Here is a 20,697-nt window from a genome sequence, read left to right on the forward strand (position 1 = left end):
TTGAAAAGGCACAATTTGCCCATTTAAAAAAAAAAAAAAAACCCTTATGGAAGTCGGGCGCGCACGCTAAGCTTGCCCGCCACCAGGCACTCATACAGAGGTTTTACGCCCCACCACTTTCAAATGTCATCAGCCGCCCCTGCCTATCACCACCACAAGTGACGTTGTGGGTGCAATAGGGCTTGTACATATGCCCCATCGTTTTTTATAGATGCCGAATTATTAAATCGGCAAAGAGGATTATTTCTTCATACCTACTTATATCAGTAGATGTATTTTGGCGTGAAATGATTGCAGCCTTTTCTTAAGCTTAGCCATGGGATATGTGAAGATTTCTGAAGACCTGAACAAATGGGGCAGTTTTTATTCAAACCGAAGCTAACATTTCTCAAAATGCTAACATACTTTGGGGCACGTGTTCCACTGATTCTAACGCCCAGCATAAACCTGGGCATCTGGAAATGCTGTCGATGCGGGCTGCGCTGGAGTATAGTTTGCAGATATGGACAACGTGCCCTTGTCACAAATAAATGTGTCTCTGAAGAAAATTAAAGATCAAGTTGCGACTATTTTGCTCTATTTGTAAACAGTTGTTCATAAGCATCTAAAACATGATCTCCATAATTCTTCATGCACAAAACATAGTGGATATAGAATAAGACGACTCTTGTACATCTTAACCAGTAGTCTATTTTTTTAACAAGGCCCATCTCTTCATTTAAGAGTAGAAATACCGAAACTGAGGGGCATATTATCAAGGGGGTTTATCTCCGCTTTAAAAGCCAAGAAAGCGGAGATAAAATTATCTCCCTATTACCAAGCTGTCGCTAACACCTGTTAGCGACAGCTAATAGGAGATAGCGACCATCTTGGGCCCCGCTTTGCATGTCAGTGATATTTATCACTAATGACATGCAAAGTGGGCGTGCCAAGATGTTAGCGACTGGAAACAGTCGCTAACATCGCTATCTCCTATTACCAACTTTTGGAGATATTCGCGCTAAGCGCGAATATCTCCAAAAGCTAACACCTGCCCTGAGCAGTTCTTAGCCATGTTATCCAATGGGAGGTGGATAACATGGCTAAGAGCATTTGCTCGATAATGCATGAATATCGCTGACTTTTCAGCGATATTCATGCATTGCGGACGTTTTTTATCGCATTTGCGATAAACCTTGATAATAGCAAGGTTTATCTGCGATAAAAATCGCCGATTTGCGTCGATAATTTTTGTCTCTAAACAAGTTAGAGACAAAAATTATCTCTATTGGTTGGTAATATGCCCCTGAGTGCGGTTTGAACCAAAAGTCATATGAAGAAAGGGTTAATAATGTAAGCAAATTCCTTTCCAAAGTGGTGCAGAGTGTCCTTGTCGCAGTGCCGTCGTGCCAACTTGCTTCAAATTTTCTCATGTATGTTCACCTGGTATGTTTTCTTGTGAAAGATACTAGTTTCATGCGTGTGATTTCACATGTGCTCCAAGTGTAAAGTGCATGTGTTACCTTTGTGCAAAACAGTACTGTTTTCGTAATTTGCTGCTTACACGAGGAGCAAAAGTAATTTGCTCCATTCTTGCATTTGTGCAGAATTTTCCAAAGCTTGTTTCCGCACAACAGGCCAGGCATATTACATGAAAGTTAGTTCTAAACAGCTTTTGACAATCATATGCTTCTTTCTGCAAACTTTCAATTGTGTTAGATTAGGTGAGTGAGGCACGAGGAGAGGAGAAGCACTGGTTATGGAGTGTATGGAGAAGTAACACTCGGATTAGAATGTGGCCCCTCCAGGTTTCAGATAATTGTTTTATGTGTTTTTTTTTTTTTTGCAGTCTTGTGTAGCGCACATGAAGGTTAAGGGCAAATAAGAGCAATTTACGTGAGCACCAGGTTACAATACGCATGCTCATTTTTTTTTTTTTTTGTGTATTATGACTAGAGGGAATAAATGAATTGGCCAGAGGATATTGAGCCGGAGCCAGGTCTCGAACCAGCTCCAACAAATACAAGACCATTTGCAGTAGTAAAAAGCATTGCCATTTATAGCTCCAACTCCAAGAAATGCGAGACCTATTGAATTTTGAATGATTGTTCTTTTTTAAATGTATCTCATTTTTCTTTAGGAAAAACGGCCTGCATTTTAAAAAAAAAAAGTTGCTTCATTTAAAAGCAAACACAGAAAGGGTGGTCTGCTGTCCGCAGCAGGCCACCATCCCTGTGTTTTTAGCGATTACCAATGGGTCGCAAATTGCGACCTACCTCATGAACATTAATAAGTTAAGTCAATAGCGTCCCACTTGGAATCGCAAACAGTGTAAAACACACTGTTGTACATAGCTGTTTGCGATTTCCTTTAGGCAAATCGCAAAAATTCACTAATAGCGAATCTCAAAAATTCACCAGTAGGAAATCGCAAAGGGAAATGTTAGTACATGTGGCCCTAAGTTTTTCACCTCAGGTCTGAACCCCTCTGCATCATTAATGTCATTATATAGGGCCATTTTACCTTTTAAAAGCATTATGTTTGTAAAGTTTTTTCTACAGGTTTTATGACTTTACTGTGACTTAAGGTATGTTTTACGTTAGTTGAAGAATTATTCATGGGAGGGATCATATAGTATGGAAGTTTAATTGTTTTGTACCATTGAGAAGTGCACTTAGGGAAATAGTACAATGAACCAAGGTTTGAGTAATATAACCAAAGTGTATTTACTTTAGACCTTTTCCTCAAAACTGAACGGTGTGCTGTTCCTTCCAACAGAATGCACGTTGCAAAGTCAGTGAGGTCCTCGATCCGTTGAAGATAAACACGGGCGCAACATACCTGGTGCCAAAACTGAAAGAACATTTAAGGGATCCAGTTCTGGTAAGGTCACACCTTTCTGTTGTGTATACTGTGTTAAGAGTCCTCAACACATTCATATACAGGTGTAGATTTACAAGCCCCTTGCTCCACCAGTGCATCACTTTTCGTGAAGCACCAGCGGCGTATTTCACTGCCCCATATTTACAAGAACAGGAAAAGCCACCCTGTGTGACTTTTCCTGTCCTTGTAAATACAGCCCCTTTACATGGAACACTTTGCGAGAAAGGGGTGTTCCATAGGTGATGCTCTGGATGTTCCCACTTAACACCTTTGGTACCAGAAAAATGTCCAGATTTACGAGGAATCGTAAACCTGGAATGCATTGGAATGCTACGCCACCCTAGGGGCAGCTTAGCAAGGCGCAATGAGGAGAAATGTTTTAATTTCTCCTCGTTTTTTTCCTCCTTCTACATTACGCATTGAAAGAGGAAAATGCCTGTAGTGATTGTTGTTGTGCAGGAAGGTTCCCCTTCCTGCACAAAAATAATCTCCCTATTACGCAGGCATGCGCCTGGCAGCTGTTTGTGCGCCAGCGCTGGGAAGTGCACAGGAATGGGACATAATATTCTAAATGTGTTGCATTCCTGTGCTTTGAATATGCTGCTGCGTGGCGCAGCCAAAGGGCTTGAGATGCCACGCTGCGGAACTTTCTTGTAAATCTGCCCCACACTGTTCAGAGCACATGCTTTTCAATTTTTGCTTTTTTTGCACACAGAATCTCCTAGTTGCCGTTGCTGCTGATTATTTGTTTTTAATTAGTTCTAATGCGATCTTTTAAAAAAAAAAATCTTTTTATTGCAAGAAACACTCCATTACAAAGCACATCAGTTTACGTCGGAAGATCATTGGCAGTATGTACAATACAATTAATTAAAACCCCCCTCAGCAGTAACAATGCAGCCCATGACCACGGATCAAGCTCCTACAGAACCCACATGCAGTACCTAGGCACCTACCACACCCCTAACTAGACCCTCCCCATGTAACCTCGTCTAGACCCTACACTGCCCCCTCCCCCATCCCTCGAATGTCACTTGGCTCCCTCAGTTGAGATTGATTGCGCTCCAAGCGTGCACTTCAGGCCATGTCTTTGTCCCAACTCCTTAGACAGAACACTGGTGTAACACAAGCCCCCGCAGCCCCCGCAGTGCGGGGGGGCCCCGGCCGGGCCCCTCACTCTGGGGGGCCCCGGCCTGGCCCCTCACTTAAGAAGATCTGCCGCACAGTGAAGACTGCACACTAGGCTGTGAAAAAATGGCGGGCCCCGGCGAGTTTGAAATGGTGCGCACTGCGGCGCTCCGGGGGGCCCCGCCGGGCCCCTCACGTAAGATCTGCCGCACAGTGCAGACTGCAAACTAGGCTGTAACAAAATGGCGGCCCCGGCCCCTGCGAGTTTGAAATGGTGCACACTGCGGCGCACCGGCCGGGGCCCCCTGGGAGTCGTCACGTCAGTCTCAGTCGATTCCGAAAATAAATGGTAATGGTGCGGGCCTAGTCGAGTCTTCTAAATGGTGCGGCTTGGGCGGGGCCCCCGAGAGTCAAGTCCGACTCCTAGATGGTGGGGTTGGGGGGCCCCGACGGGGCATGCTGCTGTGTGTGACCCGGTCCCTTGTGAGACTGAGTGAGGCTGGTGGCACTGATGAATCTCAATCTGACTGAGTGTAGATAAAGTGTATACAAGGAATAATACACACTCAGTTTATCTTTTTTTCCAGTCGATCAATCTGATTTTGATCATCGATGAAATGGCGGCGGGCCGGGACAGGGTGAATGAATGCGCGCGGGCGGCGGGCGTGCACACACTTGTTTACTCCTCCACTTGTTTGACTTTCACTTTCTAAGTCAATTTCTGCCGCGTATGCGCGTGGGGGGCGGGCGACGTGGCCGGGGGCAGGGCTGGCTGGTGAGTGACCAATGGTCTGATTACATTTGGCACAGCACTGCAGCAGCACATGCGCGCAAACACGCAAATGCAAGGTGTGGCGTGAGCGGGACATCACGTGTGGCATCAGGGGGCGCGCGCATAGCCAAGCCATAGTCAAGAAGAAGAGAGAGAACAGAGAAGACAAAGCCAGGCCCGTCCACGCTCAGACAGGACTGTCTGAACTTGAAGACTGAAGTAAGTCCGTCCGGCGCACACCTGGTCCGGCGGCCTGTCACATGCGATGCGGGGCCTCCGGCCTTTATAATTTACAATTACATTGCCCGAGGTATAGAGGGCAGAGTACAAAAATATGATAGCATGCTGCATGATGTGGTGTTAGATGTACAAAAATATGATAGCATGCTGCATGATGTGGTGTTAGATGTAAAAAATATGTCTAAAGTCTGTGACGTAGGTGGCGCAGCCTCACCGGTGCCCCATGTCTCGTGGGCTAAACACTGGGCGATAGTTACAATATGTTAAGAATTGAGCAATGTTCAGTCCAACAAACCTTCTAGCTCGAAGCTGCTTTCCTTCATTAAAAAGATCACCCACCTGCCTGTGTGATTGCAACGTCGTTCAAGCTCAGGGTGTATGGTTGACTCAAAGAGCCAGGTATACACTTTTGTACCCCATAGAATCGTGCATATAAACGAAGATTCTGGGTGTGTTGGTGTGTTCAGCCAGGCTAGAGCCCATTGCAATTGTGCCCTGGTGTAATACGGCTCGAAATTGGGCACCCCTAATCCACCCTCAGTGAGCGGACGTTGCAGAATGGGCAGCGCAACATGACAGCGGCCCGGTCTCCAAATCCATTCTAGTAGCAACCTGTGGAGGTTTAGAAAAAAACTTCTGGAGAGTATGATGGGGAGGGCCCGGGCCGCAAAATAATAGTTAGTAGGGAAGTACTAACATTTGCAAACTGGCCTGTCAGAGATAGCGGGAGCGAGTTCCAAAAGGGAAGTGACTGGCTAATTGCTTTGTCCAGATTGCCCTCCTTGAGGTCACGCTTAGAATCATAGACAAGCTAGCTATAGTCGTGGTTACCGTTAATCAATTCACCTCTACGCACCCCGAGTATTAGATCCCTCCCCTCAAAATCGGTTGCTTCCGTTATTATAATCAAGCTTATTGTGATGATCCTCAAACGTTTTCACCGCCACTCGCAAGAGTACCTGATCTGATCACTTCACTCCAGCAATTCTTGTCACAGTAGGCCAATACCCACCGGTAATTATAGTATGTTGCAGTTGCTGCTAACCCTCATCACCGTTTCTGGTAGTATCTTAACTGCCACTCACTCAACTTATAACAGCAGGCTGTCTCCAGGCAGTGCCCTTCCATTTCTGGTGCTTTTCTGCGGTTTTAAGTTCTTCTTAGAGTTTCTTGTTGCTCAAATGGATGCAATTACAGGTATTTATCTGCTTCCCTCTTCTTCGTGGCTTGATTTTGCTCGCGAGAAAGTGTCACTCATAGTCGTTAAAATGTCACTTATAATTACACTGAAATAAATTATGAAAATGTCACTCACAGCAATCTGAAACCTTGGCAGCTATGACTTATAACTTTCGATAAGGCAGAGAAAAAATACTAAACAAAGCGCCTCTTTCCCTGACCCAAGTTCTGGCTGCTTTTACAATAAAACAGCACTGCGAAAAATAGCAGTTGATTGATTTCCGGCTAAATGTTTTCAATAAACATGTATTCCTTCGAATACTTAATTTCTCACTTTTTGAGATGACGCCCGCCTGCCTCCCCGCCTCAAGTGGTAGAGTCAATAATTTTAAAACTGTATTGTGAGGCGATGGCTGGGAGCGCGGGAAAGAGCGCGAGGCTCAGCGTTCCCCTAATGAATACATGCGCCGCGTTATTGCTTTGATTGTGGGATTTATGTGACTGTAATTTCAATGGCAGGCTTCACGTGGCCAGCTTGAGTCACGCGTTGTTTTTGCTTTAAAAAAATATGCCTTTTCTAAAGTGCTGGGAAATGTGCTGTCTTTTAAAGCGATTCCTGGGGATTTGCCCTTGATGGGGACTCAGTGTTCCGTCCAGGTTCTCTACAGGTTTATTAATTACCGCTATTTACCTTGAGCAAGTAATATCTCTAGGTTGTCATCAACTATCACTCACTCCTTAAAAACGCATGGTTGATAGTTAATGGTTATTCCTACTCTTAACTCTATGTTGGGATTCGTACTTGTTAGCGCCTATATGAAGTGCACCCTGCCTCCTGTGGGACTACCTCTCCCAGAATGCTGTGAGGGGAGGCGAGTATGTAATAAAGCTTTTAGGCACACCGTCACCGACTGGCATGCATAAGTCTGAAGTGAAGTTTCTGCCTTTCTGGGTACTCCGAGCGAGTTCATTTGTACTTGAAAGCCGGCCCTCCTGCGATCCTCCTTCGTGGGCTAACTGGAGTTTCCTGCTGTGTGGCTGCTTGAGCCATGCCATACCATGATGTCCGGTGGTGGTGGAGTTCAGAACCGCTTAGAAGTCTTGTTGTTTTGTTACGGAAAGCCTCCTGCGGTGCAGGCGACAAGTTTCTTCACTCCATTCCTAATTTCCGTTCTTGTACCCAGTGCTTAATTTGTAAAAAACATAAGTGCCGGGGCTGTCCTCGGGTGGCCCCTGCCAGCTGCCATATGTCACCACTACAAACACAACTACTAACCATCACACTCTTACAAGTGTGACAGTTCTCAGTTCATACTATTCCAGGCCCCAACGCTATAAGAATGGTTTGGGAGGCCAGTATTAGAAGTCATTAAAATGTAAATTCAACTAATAAAGGGCTGTTGTCCTCAAATCTAAATTAGCCAGACTGTCATAAGCCCTGGAGCTGGCAATCAGGCGCCGAGCACCAGAAACCCCCAGCTCAAATTAAGCACGTTTGTCAGTCAGTCAAATTAATGCATGCACATTAATGCGAAGTACAAAAGTCAGCGAAATGTAAAGTATTCTTTTTCATAATTTTAAGGAGGGCGAGGGGAGGGGCGGGACCTCTCGAGTTTCTGATGGCTAGTCTAATTTGTTTGTCTAGTCAGATTTCCGCCATGCTGGGAAAACCCTTTTGCACCCGTGGCCTATTTATATTTTATTGGTCATGTCACTTGCCTGCAAGTCACAAGGAATTGCAGGTCTATAAGCAGCAGATAAGCCTCAAGTGCTGGAGGAGATGTACTAGGCCCCTTTTACTGAGCCACAGTACAAAGGAGTAGGACCCAGGGTAAGGGGCTTGTGTGCCTCACATGCTAGATTTCTGCGTGGTGGGGCAAAGTGGTGCATGGTGGGCCGCGCCGCCGGGGGGAGGCATGGTGGGCCGCGCGGTGGGGGGGGTGAGGGGGGCCCCCTCTGTTGTGCTTTGCAGGGGGGCCCCCTCAAGTTTCGTTACGCCACTGAGACAGAAGAAACAAGAAAGGGTCAATTGCAAACATCCATTCACCCCACCGCCGGGTCAGTTTGAGTGTTCATCCATTCCCCCCTGTATCGCCTCCATCCCATCCAGATTTTCTCCCACTTCTTGAGGCAACCCCTGCTACTATAGACAACTTTCTCCGCCCTCTGGCACCAGTCCAGGTCCCGCTCCCATTCCTCCACCGTTGGCAGAAGGTCACTACCCCACAGCCTGGCTATGTTTCTCTTGGCCACCATGCTTGCAAGGGCCTACCACTTCTTATCCCATGATGGCCATGTAACCTCACCTGTCACTCCTAAGATGTGCCATTGGGCCGCCAGAGGGACCTCCGCTCCCACTACTTCCACCATAATGTCGGTTAGTCTGACCCAGTATGCTCGAATTTTGGTACAGTCCCATAAAATGTGGAAGAAAGTACCCTCCTTCCCGCAGCCCCGTAAGCAAAATGGGGAAGTTGGAAACCCCAACCTATAGTGCACTGTACATGGGGTGTAGGACCTATGTAGGATGCGCAGCTGGACCAGCCTGAATCTGGCTCGGATCGCCACCTCCCTAGGACACTGCAAGGCCTCATTCCAGTCGTCGTCCTATAAGAGCCCGAGATCTGACTCCCACTTTTCTCTCAGTGGTCCTAAGGAGTCCGGTAGGTTATTCACCAGCTTTTTGTAGGTAAGGGAGATAGCCTTATCAATCATGGGTTCTAAAAATAGCCTATCTTCAAGCGGGGCATATTCAGGCAGCAGATCCCACTGGCTTATGTGGGCATGTATGGCATGTCTGAGTTGTTGATAGTGTAGGAACTCTCCACTACCCATCTGGAAGTCGGTCTGCAAGGTCGCGAAGTCCACCATAGTCCCTCTCTTCCATACATCTCCCAGAACCTCAATACCAATTAAACTCCACTGGCAGAGTTCCCTCAGTTTCCCAACTTCTCGGAGAAAGTCACCACTCCACAACAGTGTGTGCTCCGTGAGCCTTGCCCCCCAGCCTAACAGCTTTGTCGCCCATTTCCACACCCCTACTACCACTGCTGTCTGGGGCGCAGGGTCCGGCTTCCTCTAGCCTTGGTGTAAAGCGCCGCTAAGTAGGTTCCGCCGCCCAGGGCCATACGGTCTACCCTATAGGCAGGTTCCTCCTGGGGGGCAAACACCCAGCAGTTAACGTTAATCAGCTGTGTCACCCAGTAGTACAAACGGATGTCCGGAACCGCTAAACCTCCCTCATATGTCCCTCGCTGTAACTTTTTCAGGGCTATTCTGAGGCATCCACCGTTACATAACAGGGAGCGTTGTTCCGCTTCCACCGACTTGAATACATGGATACCGGGATCGGAAAGGGCGAATTCTGCAGGACGTATATCAACGATGGGAGGGCCATCTTTTTAAATAAGACGGCCAGTCCCATCAGGGAGAGCGGGAGATCTTTCCAGTGCGCCACATCAGCGCGAAGTCGGTCCAATTGTGCCAGCACATTTAGACGGATGAATTCGGAGTCAGAGGGAGTGACCCATATTCCCAGATAACGGAACATGTCTCGCCACTCCAGACCCCTACAATCTTCCATCACCTGCGGTTGGGGTCCCGTCAAGACATAACGCAAGGACTTGCCCCAGTTGATACGGTATCCGGAGCACTCCCCGAAGCTGCGCAGGATGGTCATCAGCCTTTGGATGGATAGAGCAGGTCTTTGTATATATAACAAGATGTCATCGGCATAGAGCGATATGCGCTCCTCCCATCCTCCTCCTAAATCTATGACCCACACTCCAGGGTCCACCTGAATCCAGTGAGCCAGCGGCAAGGCAAATAGGGTCGGGGAAAGGGGGCAGCCCAGTCTCGTACCACGCCCTAGTCGAAACTCCCGTGACATAGCGCCGTTGACTCGGACCCTAGCGAGCGGTTCCGTATACAACAGTTTCATCCACGAGTGGAAAGTCTCGCCGAACCCTAGTTTCTCCAGGACCGTGTAGATGTACTGCCACTCCATACTGTCAAAAGCCTTATGGGCATCAAGGGACAGTAGTGCTGACGGTACCTCGGGATGGTAATGCGATCTTTTGATCGACCATTTGTTTTTCATTTTTACTTTGGCCAGTTAGGTATTTAACGTTGCACATGCCTACTGTCAAGGTGCAGGAGTGCATTTTTATGTTTTTTGTCCCAGAGTTGTGACGTAAGACATGTGGGGACAGGAAACTTAACTCTCAGGTTAGAGTTTTAACTTTATTAGAATTATGTTCTTTTAATGATGATGAATATTGCCAACATTAGTGGTTACAGAAAGTATAATATAGATATTGGATCGTTATATATCATGTGATCTTGTCTACTGCATGTGATTTTTTCTAATTTATGCACACCCCGGTTGGAGCTAGTTTCTGCCACCACGACTAGTAGCTTAAGATGTTGTCTGTTTCAATTTGAAATGGCACCCTCTTTCTATATGCAACTTTTATATTACTTTAAGTCAATACGTTTAGAACTTCTAAGATGGCTGCCATTCTGGACTAAATTTTTCCTTTTACAATTTCCATGTTCGTACACACCGACAATACCACGTACAGCTATGTTAAACACGTCCGGGTTTAAAAGTACAAAAAGCCGATTACATCCCAGGCGTTGTTTACACGCCGTTGCTGGTCCATTGAGAGACGACATTATTTTATCGAGGTATGTTTAATTTGACCGCTAGTGTTCGTCCCTTTCTTTTTCTTTGAATATGAATTGTGCAACGAGCTTCGTGCAATATGCAATTAACAGTAACTCTAGACTTTTAGGGCCTCATTTATGAGGCCTTGCGTCAGTTTTGCGCTTCTGATGCGTCACTTTTTGTGATGCATCGGCGGCGTAAAACATGCTTCCTGTTGCGCACTATTTACAAAGTGACGCATCTAAGCAGATGCGTCACTTTGTAAACCCCTGCGCTACATTATACCTGCGTCAGGTATAATGTATGCAGGGGGGGCGTTCCCCCGCAAAAAGCCTCGTAGAAGTGACGCAGTGAAATCTATAAGATTTCACTACGTCACTTCTAGGACGCCGTTGCGTCAAAATCTTGCGCCTGCCTCACTGCAGGCGTAAGACTGACGCAGGCCCTTTCACATGGGGTTTGCCCCATGTGAAAGGACGCATTGCTGGAGTTGCGTCACTTTTGTGACACACTCCAGCAATGCGTCACTTTTGCGCTTACAGATACGTCAGAAATACTGACGTATCTGTAACTCCTTGCGACATGATGCGTCATGCAGTAAATATGACGCATCAGGTATGTCGCAAGGAGTGCGCACTGAGAAGTGACGCATCGTTGCTTTCACGCAGCGATGCGTCATTTCCGATAAATGAGGCCCTTAGTCTTTAAGAACGCTTTGAAGAAATGTTTGTTAACCAGCGCCCCTGGAGTGTTTTCTAAAAAGCTAAGGGGCAGATTTATGAAGGCCTTGCGCCGCCAGTGCGTCACTTTTTCCCATGTTAAAAATGACGCACCGGTGGCGCAAGGCCTTCATAAATCTGCCCCTAAATATAGGCAATATGGTTTAACATTAGCAACTAGCGAAATCACCAATTCCAGTTCATTTTCACAATTTAGTCTATTTTTACGTTACCATTTCAATCAATAATGGGTCATTTTAGCTTGTAGATCCTGAGGCCACATTACAACAGACAGTCTATGTTCGGTAGTTCCGAGCTTGGCTGTATCATCGTCACCTATATGTGCGGCTGTCATTGACCTGTTAACCACAGTCAAAAGTTATAAGAGCCGCTCTGTCAACAATAACTTTTCGAGTCTAACAGTACTTCATTAGCGCTTTCCAACAAGTAATCGCATAAGACGAGGTTAGTCATTCCTGTAGCCTTTTAATAAACATGGCATTTTGAGAATCAAGGTGTACACATTGAATCTCTATAGATGTCCGAGATTGGACACATTCATGTACTACCGCATAATCATCAATGATAATAGCATGGACAACTTAGCTACACACTCATATAGTGTTTTTTTGCACCAAATTTAAACTTTATTTATGCATTGTCAATGCGGTTGCTCCAAATAGATACAGCTAGAAGTTAGCAGCCTTGTTCAAATATATTCTTCATCTCAATGAAATAAACATCAAGCTTAAATTTGTCTGTCTTCGATACTAGAAGTTCACAATTATCGGTGGTCACAACTTTTTAATGATAGCTATTTTGTTGTACCTTAGAATAGCTGTGATTTAGCTAGGTGATATAAAATCATATTGAATATCGATATATCATACCTAGTTACAATTCAAACCTTTATGGCATTTTGTTACAGATAGTGCTAATATATACAGCACTCTACAATCATTCGATCTGTACTCAGACAGATTCGGCTTGAAGAATCAAACATAAGAGATTAATCTCCCTATACCACAGGTATGCAACCTCATAATGTGGCTAATTGGCTTTGAAGACCAATAGATTAAATTACCTAACAACATTGCATTGTTGTTTTCTTCAGATAGCAATCGCTTTTACAGCAGTAACCACAGATCTGGTATCTGGTACTAAGCAGCTGCCCACTTCTATGAGAAAGTAAGTGGTACACTGGTTACCACGTCAGCACAGAAAGGTGGTGGTGGAGGCATTTTATTTCCTCTGGGTGGTGCATGAATTGGACATCTGCACTCTATGATCTTTTTCATCACATTCTTTTGCTACACACGGGTTCCTTAGTTCTTTGATGTTTTAATGCACTTTGTTTTTAAACTTAATGTAACATTTTGTATTATGTTTAAATAGGAGTTATTCTGTCAGCTACAATCTTTTTCGTCCTGAAGATGGTCTGAGAGACTACCGCCGAACAGACCGAAACGTCGACATTTTTGGCACTTTTCCAAGAAAATTTGTCATTCTGAAGCAATTTATATTCTCACTAAGAGATCTGTTGCTCATAATAGATTTGGAATAGATGTACAGTCATGTATTGTTAGGACAATTTGATTTTTGCTTCTCTCCATGACTACTAGCTGAATGTTTGTATCTATTTGCACTCCATTTTTTCAACAAAATATATAAAATAAGATATATTTTCTCAAAGTACTAGGTTTCCCCGTGTTTCTTATATCAAGATTGTTTTTTTGTGTTTATTGTTGTCTGTTGACACATTGGCGTTTGTTCCATTAGGACTAACACCCCGATTTATCTTTTGAATAACTTGAGATTTTTATAAAATCAAATCCCTTGCAGGCCCCCCTTTACCACCTCTAAAGAGACAGGCATCATAATGCCACAAATATTGGCACATTCTGAATTTGTCAGCAAAGCAAGCATACAGCTGTCCATGCAATAGCAGTCTGCTCCATTAAATATTCCCATCATTCACAAACAGTGTGGGCTATGAATTATTGACAGCTTACATTTTGTGAATGGTTCTCGCCTGAATAGGTAATATCTATTCGGTGTTTTGCGGCTGCAAAACTAGAAGCAAGCCTTTGAGCATAAAACTACAATGCACATAGAAATAGGAATACCCCTCTCGTTCCCTTTGCAATGCTTCATGAAGTACAATATGTTTATTGTGATTTGTAATGGCAATTACGAATCACAATGCAAATTTGTGACTTGAGAATCATGATGTTACACTGGAAAAATCAGCTCTTCTTTTTCATAAATGGAAAGCATTTTGGGCACCAGGCAGCAGTTGTTTGGCCACCACCTCCCTATAAACATAAATGTCACAACTTCCCCTTTGCTCACTGATATATAACTATTAGGTTATATGAATACGGTTGAACCTGACATCCTTGGTGTGGTTTTGCCCCATCTTTTTGCCTTCTACCCTCCTGTTTTAGCTGACTTTGTTTTTGCTGGCTTTAGGACTCTGCACTTTATCACTGCTAAGCAGTGCTAAAGTGCTTGCGCTCTCTCCTTTTAGTTTGGTAACATTGGCTTACATTTAATTTACTTGCAAGTCCCTAGTAAAGTGGGACTATATGTATCCAGGGCCTGTAAATTAAATGCTACAAGTGGTCTGCAGCACACTTTGTTCCACCCAATGAGTAGCATTTGTAAAACATGTCTCAGGCTAGCCTCTGCAATCTGTGTGTGCAGTGTTAAAGTGCCTTAACTACCTGGCAAAATAAACCTCTTTCCAGGTCTAACACTTCCTTTTTAAAACTTAGTTGGATATGTACTTTAAGCTGTACATGTCCTGGTACTGATAAACTCTTACATTTGTTTTCACTACTGCAAGGCCTACCTCTCCCATAGAATAACATTGGGTTACCTTACTACATTTAATAAGTGCTAACTTTCAATTGGGAGGCTGTAGGAATGTCAAGTTTGGTGTAACTTAAAACCTCTTTAATGGTGAAGACTGACTTAAAGTCAAAATTCTGAAAATACCTCTTTTAGAATATTGCAAAAAGAGCAATTGATGGACAGAATGCAGAACAATGTCATACATTCACACCAATACAGGGATCTTAGTCTAAATCTATTGTTTTCTTGCTCCCCATGCCATTCCAGTTTGAACCAAGCCATATGCAAATCAGTCTTGACCCTGATCCCTATGGGAACAGTCCAACCCGAAATGCCAGACAAGGTCCTCCCTGGACTGAAAAAAGCATCCCGGGACCAGTTTCAGAGTTTCACCCCTCATAAGCCAGGCTAGCTTGATTTAAGTGGCATTCAGAGCACGGGACCCACGTCTGGGCATTCCTTTCCCACTCGGGGTGACAAATGCAATTAGAACAATTGTTGGCAGAATGCAGAATTTTGCAATACATTCACCCCAGTACAGAGATATGGGCATAAATCCATCGTTTTTTTGCTCCCCATGCCAATCCAATTTGAACCCAGCGATATGCAAATCATTCTTGACCCTGACCCCCTATGGGAACAGTCCAGCTCGAAATGCCAGGCTGAGTCATCCCTGGACTGGAAAAAAGCATCCTGCGACTGGTTTTGGGGCGTCACCCCTCCTGAGCCAGGATAGATTGACTTCAGTGGCATGGAGAGTACGGGACCCCCTTCTGGGCATACCTGTACCACTCGGGGTGACAAATGCAAAAAGAACGATTGATGGACAGAATGCAGAGCAATGTCATATATTCACCCTAGTACAGAGATCTGGGCCTAAATCCATAGTTTTGTTGCTCCCCATCCAATTCCCATTTGAACCTAGCAATATGCAAATCAGTCTTGACCTTGATCCCTATGGGAACAGTCCAGCCCGAACTGCCAGGCCAGGTCCTCCCTGGAATGAAAACAAGAATTCTGGGACCTGTTTTGGTGTTTCACCCCCATCAGCCAGGCTAGCTTGACTCCAGTGGCATGGAGAGCACAGGACCCACGTCTGGGCATACCCGTCTCACTCTGGGTGACAAATGCTAAAAGAACAATTGATGGACAGTAGGCAGACGAATGCCATATATTCACCCCAGTACAGAGATCTGGGCCTAAAGGCATCCTTTTTGCTCCCCATGCCATTCCAGTATGAACCCAGCCATATGCAAATCAGTCTTGACCCTGATCTGTACGGGAAAAGCCCAGCCTGAACTGCCAGGCCAGGTCCCACGTCTGGGCATACCCGTCCCACTCGGGGTGACAAATGCAAAAAGAACAATTGATGGACAGAATGCAGGACAATGTCATACATACACCCCAGGACATAGATCTGGGGCTAAATCCATCGTTTTTGCTCTCCATGCCATTCCTGTTGAACCCAGCCATATGCAAATCAATCTTGAACCTGATCCCTATGGGAACAGTCCAGCCCAAGCTGCCGGGCCAGGTTTTCCCTGGACTGGAAACAAGCATCTTGGGACCGGTTTCAGGGTTTCACCGCTCACCAGCAAGGCTAGCTTGACTTCAGTGACATAGAGAGCATGGGACCCACGTCTGGGCACACCCGTCCCACTCAGGGTGACAAATGCAAAAAGAAAAATTGATGGACAGAATGAAGAACAATATCATACTTTTAGGAAGTTAGCATTTTCTTCTCCCAACCATTTGGTGCCTGCATCCTGTACCTATCCTGGGTCACATGACTAGGTGTAGCTTGCAGTTGGACCTTGTGTCTTGCCTCCAGACAGTGAGACAAAAGGATGTTGATAGGATGGACATCTCTGACTTGATGGGGGGGAGGAGCTCTCACCTACCACAAGTGCACCCACAAAGGGTTTGACACTAGACTTTTGTGATTCCAGAGAAGCTGGGGCCAGGGCAGGGAGGGAGGAAATTCAAAGCACTTCTGGGAGTGGAAAGCTCTAGAACCTTCTCCTTCAAAGTGGGCACCAGGTATAAATAATGGACCCTCAAACCCAACACTTCAGTATAGTTCTGGACCTGTGGAAGACTTGTAAGGATTTCCGTGCTGCTCTGCAAGAAGGACTGCTACTCTGTTGCCCTGCTGCCTGGCTGCCTGAGTGAGAATTACTGAACCTGCATCTTGAACCCAGGACCACAATAGAGACTCCATGGATTAGTTGTCTGGCCTCCTGAGCAGAGCCTCAGGGACAAAAAAAGGCTCCAACCACCTTGAATCCAGCACCTGGACTCTGTCTGCTTTGAGTCCTACTCCCTCGAGCAGTGCCACCCCATTCCTGGGCCCTTGGAAGTGGACCTGAAGGTGCGGTCCTAGCCCGACTGTGATCCTGTGAGCCAAACCGATGTAGGGTGATGAGTCTCCTCACAGCTGCATCGTAACTGCCTCTGAACAATGCAGGAGCTCGCATCAGAGCCAGTAGCTTCCTCAGAGACACCGTTGTGCGACATATCCTCGATTTATGTCTTTCCATCGCAAGCCCCTCATTGACTACATCCTCAACGACAATGCAGGGCTCTGCATCACAGCACCGCAGCTTCCTCAGAACTGCTGCTGCTCAAAACATCCTTAATGCAGGATCTCGCAATGGGCAGTAGGCCTAACTGGGTCCCTGTATCCCGCCTGTGCTCTATCATGGTCGTCCTGAACTTGTAACATTGTCCCAGTCCGACACAACAAGATAACCAAAGTTTGGCGCTTTATGCTTCTAGGCTCTAATTTCTTTTAAATCATTAAAATTGCATATCTCTGGTTCTACTGATTGGATTCCTGTCATTTTGGTCTCAAATAATATATTAACGTTTACTCTATCTTTCTATTTCTAAATTGGTGTGGTATTTTTCCTGTGTTGTGTTGCAACTTATTACTGTTTTGAATGCTGCCTAAATACTTTGCAAATTGCCTCTAAGTTTATGCCTGACTGCTTTTATGCCAAACTACCAGAGGGTGAAGCACCAGTAACCTAATTTTCTACAAATACTCATTATTTTTGTATTGGTCATAAATCCATATCCCCTTCTTCCCAAACTAAGGGCAAAATATATATCATTTCCCTTCCTTCAATGACACACATGAAAATGTTTTGTTGAGTGACTCTCTAACAAGGCTGTTTGTTGGCGGGTAACCTCCTCAGATCATTTAACTCACCTGGTGTATTATTTGGCTGATTTATAGGGATACAGTGCCTAACTGCAATGCAAATCTATGGACAGTCAGTTTACCTGGATCATTGCACTGGAGAACACATATCTGGGTGTGTGAGTTTTGGATCTGCCAATGGTGATGGTAAAAACATTTCCAAGACTCCTGTAAGAGGTCAACATTCTCACTGACTTTGCTCTGCCCTAGTCACCCATTTGCTGTGGGATTGGGTGGGTTAAAAGTCACATTGTTTTCCCAGTAACAGAGTAACAGTACTGCAGGTGGTCTAGAAAAGAGGTAGCCAATATATGGGTGGCAAAATATTTTTTATTCTTTCTGACTAAACTCTGACCCTCTCAAAATACCACCTATGCTGAAAATATTTAGGATACATTAATATAATGTGGGACCCAAGAGGTTTAATGCATAGGAAACTAACACATTCTGTACTATCTGTGCCAGCCTATGGCTATGTCGATCCCTGATACTCCTCCGACGAACAAACAAGTTCCCACCAGTTATGTCACCAGCCACAGCATGCCATCATCAGGCAACTACGTCCCTTAGATACAGTTACACTTTTGTTTCAGAAATATTCATGCAATATCCTTGTTTTTCATATTCCAGGTGCAAGATAAGCAACTTTGCATCAACATTCCCCTCTTCGAAATCAATCGTCTAAAGATAAATATCATGAGAGCATACACCTTACCTTGTTCATCCACTAGAAAAATCTAAAATATACACAAACAGCCCATAAAAGAAACAATACATGCAAATGAAAAGGAGCACTAAAGTAATACAGGCAACAAGCACTACTTAACAAAAATTAAAAGTCAAAGCGAGAAAAAAAACTATTAAAAAATAGATATTGACCAGCCATACCTCTTATTCCTACAGTCACACTAAAATTAAAAAGAGAGTCAAAACTCCCCTTGTTTACCGTTAAACGTGCCTACATTTTTCTGTATAACTAAAAGTGCACAAACCTCCAAATCACATCCCAACGCAGGCAAAATGTTTGATCAGCCAGATGAATCTGTGCAGACCCACAAACCTAGCAACCAGATGAACATACCGAGATTTATGGATCACACTTGGGGCTATATGTACAGAAAGTAGGAAGGGCAATTTCCAAATTGCGATTCTTACCAAATTGCAATTAGGCCATCCCAGTAAACTTACCTCTATTAAATAGCTATTCCTAGTGGGTTGCTAACCGACTTGCTTCATGAATTTCAATGAAAAAGGTCGTAGTTTGTGACTCATTAGGACTGATAGCCATCACAGGGATGGTGCCCTGCTGGGGTTGGTCAGCAGACCACCATGTCTGCACCTGCTTTTGAATAACGTTTGTGGGACCACTGACCACTCTGACAAAATACTTTTGTTCACATTCTCAGAGGGGTAGGGGTCCTTTGGGGAACCCTTCCTAGTTCCAAACGGTTACCACTACCTTTTAGTTGTAGTTACAAAATTAATGTTTTGTGAATGTAATTTGGTCACAAAACATTAATACATATCAATGCAATTCGATAGTTGGAAGGGATGCCCTAAACATGCCCCTTCCAAATACCGAATCACAAAACCACAATGCAATTTTGTAACAAGTTACTAAATAGCATTTGCCATGTGTACATTAAAAAATGCTCTTTTGCAATCACAAACTGGCCCAATCTACGATTCGGACTGTTTACGACCTTAAAACACTGTGTACACATGGCCCTTCATGCTGACAGTGTACCCCACTGCAGGCATATATCAGCAGTGGCCACATATTTTTACAGAAATTCCGCTTTGGAAAACTATTGAAGTTTCCATGTCAAATTTACCTACTAAAGGGTCAATTGCAATGTCTTTAGGAAAGCATTCTGACCGAACTGGTTCAAGAATGCTTTCTGAAGGACTCGGATCAGGGGAGTTCGACCGAGCGATTTGGATGCATCCGGAGGCTTTTGGATAAGATTCGGTCAGACTCTCATTGACTTGAATTGGAGCCTGTGTTCCGACCGAATACACAGGCTCCAATTGAAGAAAGGGGTGGTTGGGGAAAATCGTGCACCCTCTAGCAGGCACCCCAAGGTGCCTGCCACACTGTGCATGGTGTATTCGGAGGGCCCCGGTTGAAGGGGGGCTGCTACAGGCCCCCAAAGTCAGATTCCTACAGCTTCTTCGTTTTGGAAGAACCGATTCGGAAAGGCTGTCCGAATCAGACATCATAAAAGTACAAAACAAGAAGCTCTTCTGGTTTCTTAACTATCAAGATGTGAAAACCTAAACCATTTTTTTATACAACAAGGACTAGGAATGGGTCATGGTAAACAAAAAAACTGGCAGGGAATGTCCTTTTTTTACTCCTATAAAGACAGTAGCAAAGGGGAAGAAAGAAAGACACTATGAAGAATAGAAACGGTCAGAGGAGGGCATTTCTAAGAAAGAATAGAAAGGGGGGAGGGGCAAGGAAAGGAAAAGCAATGGGAGAGATATAGCTCAGGAAAGGCTTGGGGTAACGATGGAGAGAGCGTGGCCTCCTATACCTGAGCTGTGTTTCAGGCGAGGCAAGGCTCATTCCTCGTACTTCACGTGTATATGCAAACCGAGTGGGTACAGAAGAGACACATTTGATAGGTGAGATTGTATTAAATCCAATCTACACGTTGAAGAAATTTTCCTCTAAATAATGTAATTGAAAATATTATGTTTTATTTTTTGGTTTGCACTTAGTTCACAGTAAACATTGGTGCAGTAGCAACACAACAAGAAGGTCCTGACGAAAGCTAGGGACAAACAATCCTGTAGGCTGAAACATGTTGACCGGATAATACAGGCGGTGATGTATGAAACTGCCTTGTTGCACTGTTTTTAATCAGGATTATAACTAAATATTTCAATAAATAGTTTTTTCCTGTTATAAATCCTGTTTTAATCTGCACTCACACTTTTGCACTGCACACAAGATTCCCATCATAAGATCCAGTTCATAAGACTATTTAATTTGGTCTTTTTCATACTTGAATCTTTTTTCCTTGCTCTGTGGTTTCTTTTTGACAACCTCCTTTATGAT

General features: G+C 44.6%; 1 protein-coding gene across 1 annotated transcript in view; it reads left to right on the forward strand.

Moving 5' to 3' along the window:
- The window catches only part of ITGA1 (integrin subunit alpha 1), a 1,037,437-nt gene that overhangs the window by 864,958 nt on the left and 151,782 nt on the right, over positions 1–20,697 (forward strand). The window contains exon 26 of the mRNA XM_078675060.1: positions 2,758–2,862. Coding sequence (XP_078531186.1) covers positions 2,758–2,862 — 105 coding nt within the window. The remainder of the gene's footprint in view (positions 1–2,757; positions 2,863–20,697) is intronic.

This window comes from Lissotriton helveticus, chromosome 2_1 (assembly GCF_964261635.1).
Source record: "Lissotriton helveticus chromosome 2_1, aLisHel1.1, whole genome shotgun sequence".
NCBI lineage: Eukaryota > Metazoa > Chordata > Amphibia > Caudata > Salamandridae > Lissotriton > Lissotriton helveticus.